Here is a 4,331-nt window from a genome sequence, read left to right as displayed (position 1 = left end):
ATTGACTGGGTGAGAGAGAGCGTACTTCTTGTAGTCGTCCCTCTCGACGAGGCTGTAGCGCTGCGTGACGGCGGCCTCGCGGTGGCCGCCCTCCCGCTTCCACAGGAGGAAGTTGGCCTTCTTCATCAGCTTCTTCTCGTGGAACTTGAGCTTCCTCATCCTGCCTCACGCTGTGGCTGCGAGGAAGGGGTTTGTGTCGAGGGCGGAGGCGGCGGCGGCGGCGCGCGATTCCGGGAGGAGCGCGTGAGGCGGCTGGCGGGCGGGCTGGCGCGAGACCGGCGGGGGGGCAGGGAGATGAGTGGAGGTGGGCGGCTAGGGTTCCTGGGCACATGAGGGTGGGGGGTTGATCTCAGAGGTTGCAGCATGGGCTGAGTGGGCTTGTAGGTGTCTTTTGGGCTCAAACGGCGAAAGGTTAGCGGGCCAAGCCAGATGGTGTGCAGTCTTCTCTCTTCAAAAAAAAAAGAGGATGGTGTGCACTCTTGTCTCTTAAAAAAAAGTATGGTCTGCACTGTTCTCTCTTCAAAAAATAAGGATGGTGTGCACTCCAGATTTTCTCTCTATTTTTGCAAATGCTCTAAAAAACAAATTTAAAAATCTCTGGTCGGGTGAGAAAGACCAAGAGAATGTATTTGATGCCGCGAACCGTTCCTATCGCTAGGTGATTAGGGTTTTGCTCCTCCCGTTGACTTCTGCGGCGTCAGGTTCTTTCCTGCCCTGCCTCCTTCCATACTAAGATCAACCTTTGATCGTCCTGTTTGGGCGTCGCTCATCTAGCCAATGACTCAGACAGTGGTTGTATGTCGAGGCAATGGCCTCGGATTGTCGTGCCGCGATGCCCCCGTGGGGGTGGGGTTGTGGCTTGCATGGAATGGGTGGCAACCTTGTACCATGCGGGTGGTGAGTTCGTCGGCTCGATCGCGGTGTCCCTCCGACATGGTCTGACTTGTGCGTCGGGGCAATGGGTCCAGATTTTGGCGTGGCGGTCGTGGTCTGTGAGTTGTCTTCCGATTCGGTGCAGTGTGGGCTACGAGGCGGCCGTGTCGTGCGGTGTTGCAGCTCAAGGATGTCAAGATGGCGGCCTCGGAGGGTGGTGCTAGTGGTGCGTGCAGGGCACGTCTATGCGTTGGATGCCGGCGGCGGTGGCCCCTGGATGCTACCGTCCTCACTTTCCTGGACTCTGGATGACATTGGGCTCTTGTGGTGCGCTTCACCACCTCCCATGTTTGGGTGGCCCATCCCTGCTCCGCACATAGCGGCTTGGTTTCTCTCCCTCTATCGGCGTGGTGCTTTGTGGTGTGGTGGTGTAGTGCCTTTCGGGGCATTGTTGGGTTATCGTCGCGTGTGGGTGGTGTGTTGTTCTCGGGTTCCGTCGCTTTTGGCGACCGGTGAGGGGACTTTGTTCCCTTTGTATCTGATTTTCGCCCGGTTTCCCCTAATAAACCGGGCAACTCTATTCTTCTATATGGAAAGGCGGGTACCCCCTGCTCCTCTCGAGGGCTACTCGAAAAAAAAACATGCATGTGGCATATAATAGCAAGTCAATTACAAATTTATCAGTCCTCCTATCCAACTCTATCTATTGGTCGATCGTGCCAAATACGAGCGGGCCTGCCATTATTCACCAAATCAGTCTCTTCTTCAACAACTCTGCTAGATTGCTGCCAAATCGATGAGGAGTTTTCAGAGAACACGCGTCTTCTAGCCTGCCATTCTGGCAAGTATGGTGGCGCCTGAACCTGCCCACACAAGATTTCCGGAACCGTGAGAATCATCATACTTCCCCTTGTGTAGTGACCGTCTGCAATGAGACATTACCCGTTTGTCACGAGTATTGCTGCAGTTGTGCTAAGTCCCCAATAAATTGCCATCTCTGCTCACAGTTAAGAATATATACAAAGGAAGGAAAATAATTGATCGAAATGAAAAAGATGGACGAGTTGCCTGAATCACACATGTACAAATAGAAGCAATATATGCTCCATCCATTTATTTCTCTCTCTCCTTTACGGTTTTAATGTCTTGTTCTCTGCATGAGTACATCAAACTGCAGCTGCCGCTGAGATTGAGAGACAACAACCAATAACCATAGACAATGCATGCATAGGTTAATTAGTTTGCGTTGCAGCCATCATTTTGGCCCGTTTCATCTTGGCAAACTCCACCAACCTGCCGACGTCCGGCATAAGCGCCCTGGCGCCGTCCAGCCGGGCAAAGCGCTCCGTCCACTCCACCAGGAGCGGGGTCTTGGCAGCGTCAAGGAGCTCGACGTCGCAAAGTGCCTTGGTTCCCTGCATCCACGCTATCATGCCGGCCAGCACGACGTCGACGTACCCGACATCGTCTCCGCCGAAGAAGGGCTTTGGTTGCCCCCTGGAGAGCAGCCCCTCCAGGGCGTTCACTGCCTCCAGCGTCTCCCTCGCCCCTTCGGCCCTCTCCTTGTCCGTGATGCCTCTGAACATCTTCAACCACGGGGCGATCAGCTGCAAGTCATCAATTAGCACGAGCATACGTAGTCACTGGCTAGTCGTTGACATATACATTTGCTGCATCGTATATTGTACCAACAGATTGCGTACTTATGTACTCCCTCCGTTCGGAATTAGTTGCCACAAAAATGAATAAAAATAAATGTATCTACAACTAAAATACATCTAGATACATCCACTTCTTAGACGAGTAATTCCGAACAGAGGGAGTGTACCTTGTCTTCACTGTAGGTGGCCCAGAAGCGCGCCATGGCACGTTCGTAGGGGTCGGCGGGGAGGAGCGATGGGCCCACATCACTGAACTTCTCCTCGATGTACTCCAGGATCACAAGAGACTCGCAGATCGGGACGCCGTTGTGGATGAGGACCGGCAGCTTCTTGATGAACGGGTTAGACTCAAGGAGGAGGTCGCTCTTGTTCTCGAGGTTCTCCTCGAAGTACTCGTACTGCAGGCCCTTGAAGTTGAGCGCCGCCCTCACTCGTAGAGCGAATGGGCTCCTCCATGTCCCCAGCACCTTAAGCTCGTCTCCTAGTTGCGCCTGTGATACATAGCGTAGCCGTGTCAGATGAGGCTGGAAGCTTGCATGCACCTCAACTCTATGCAACATTATTTTTCGATTTAAACGTGTACGCTGAATGACTGTGTCATACCGTGCTTGTCCCGGCTGCAGTGACGAGCCTAAGGGCCGGAGGCAGAGGGGGCGAGCCGACGACGAGCTGGAGTGGAGCTGGAGTTGGCAACGAGCGTAAGTGTGCGGAACGCGTTACAGGAGCCGACGGAGCGGATTTCCTGAAGCCGATGACCGGGTTCAGCGGAGCCGAAGCGAGCACGGGAAGGGCCATGGCGTTCTTCCGCTGTTTGCACTGGTTGGTAGTAGTACGAAGTACTCTATCTACCAATCCAACACTACCACTGGCCGGTATATATAGAGCAGAGCTTGGGCGCGCCCCAAGCCCCCAAGCCCCCAACCCCCTACCCGAGCCCCCAACCCCCTAAATAAAAACTGTTGTTGAGCCTGACCCTTGTAATGGTCGATTGATTCATGCATGCACTTCCCCTTAAAAAAAAGATTAATGCATGCGCTTCTTCTTCTTTTGAACAGTACTGCGTGCGCTTCCATAAGGCGCCTTCCCATGCATGGGTACAGTGCAACAATGTGGAAAGAATGGTAGTAGAAAACTCTCTGTTTCTCTTTAGGTTTCACACCTCAAAAGGAGATTTAGGGCCTGTTTGGTAACCACCAGCTCCACGAATCTGGTGGAGCACCTATTCCCCTGCTCTGAAAATTAGAACTGCAGCCCGCTCCGCTCCGAGGAAGAGTTATGGAGCGGAGCGGCTCCGAACATGCACTTAATTTTGGTTTCAAACTTCCAAATGTTTCTGTCGATGAGTACATTGAAATCAAGATTTCGTATCGATGGCCACTGGAGAGAACCCAAGAACTGAGGTATGAAAGGGTGATGATTACGACGGAGCTCGATCGATGGGCCTGCACTTGGAGAGTAGTTTCCTTTCGCTTCTCGTGGTTTCCATGCATGTTCTGCAAAAGAACACGCTCTAGCTCTGAGGGATTTCTTTGGATTCAAAATCCTCTATAAAAATCCTATCTAGGTTTCATAATTATTTTCTCATACTAACTAGGGTTTTGAGGAGCAAGCCTCCGGAATCGCTCCTTCTACGAACCTGCACTGGGTGAGCACCGATAAGGTTCTTGAGGATCACCTCGATGGCTCGGTGCGACTGCTCACGTGAACTACTTCCCCGGTGGCAATAGACAGCAACTATGACTACATCACGTGAACATCAGCACCTCGATCGTCGCCATTGTCGAAAACACTGTCAAC

At 52.7% G+C, this 4,331-nt stretch overlaps 2 protein-coding genes across 2 annotated transcripts in view; both read right to left on the bottom strand.

The window, feature by feature from the left end:
• The window catches only part of LOC119365947 (U3 small nucleolar ribonucleoprotein protein IMP3-like), a 1,962-nt gene extending 1,803 nt beyond the window's left edge, over positions 1 to 159 (bottom strand). The window contains exon 1 of the mRNA XM_037631596.1: positions 26 to 159. Within this exon, the coding sequence (XP_037487493.1) occupies positions 26 to 159 (134 nt within the window). The remainder of the gene's footprint in view (positions 1 to 25) is intronic.
• Positions 160 to 2,004: 1,845 nt separating this feature from the next.
• On the bottom strand, positions 2,005 to 3,343 carry LOC119365946 (probable glutathione S-transferase GSTU6). Its single transcript, XM_037631595.1, has 3 exons — positions 3,138 to 3,343; positions 2,702 to 3,025; positions 2,005 to 2,480 (listed from the first exon to the last, which is right to left on the bottom strand). Exons 1-3 carry the CDS (start codon positions 3,327 to 3,329, stop codon positions 2,106 to 2,108), a joined length of 891 nt encoding a protein of 296 aa, XP_037487492.1. The 5' UTR covers positions 3,330 to 3,343; the 3' UTR covers positions 2,005 to 2,105.
• Positions 3,344 to 4,331: the final 988 nt, after the last annotated feature.

This window comes from Triticum dicoccoides, chromosome 2B (genome assembly GCF_002162155.2).
Source record: "Triticum dicoccoides isolate Atlit2015 ecotype Zavitan chromosome 2B, WEW_v2.0, whole genome shotgun sequence".
Taxonomy (NCBI): Eukaryota; Viridiplantae; Streptophyta; class Magnoliopsida; order Poales; family Poaceae; genus Triticum; species Triticum dicoccoides.
The sequence above is the reverse complement of the archived record's forward strand: the minus strand, read 5'-3'. Positions and strand labels throughout refer to the sequence as shown.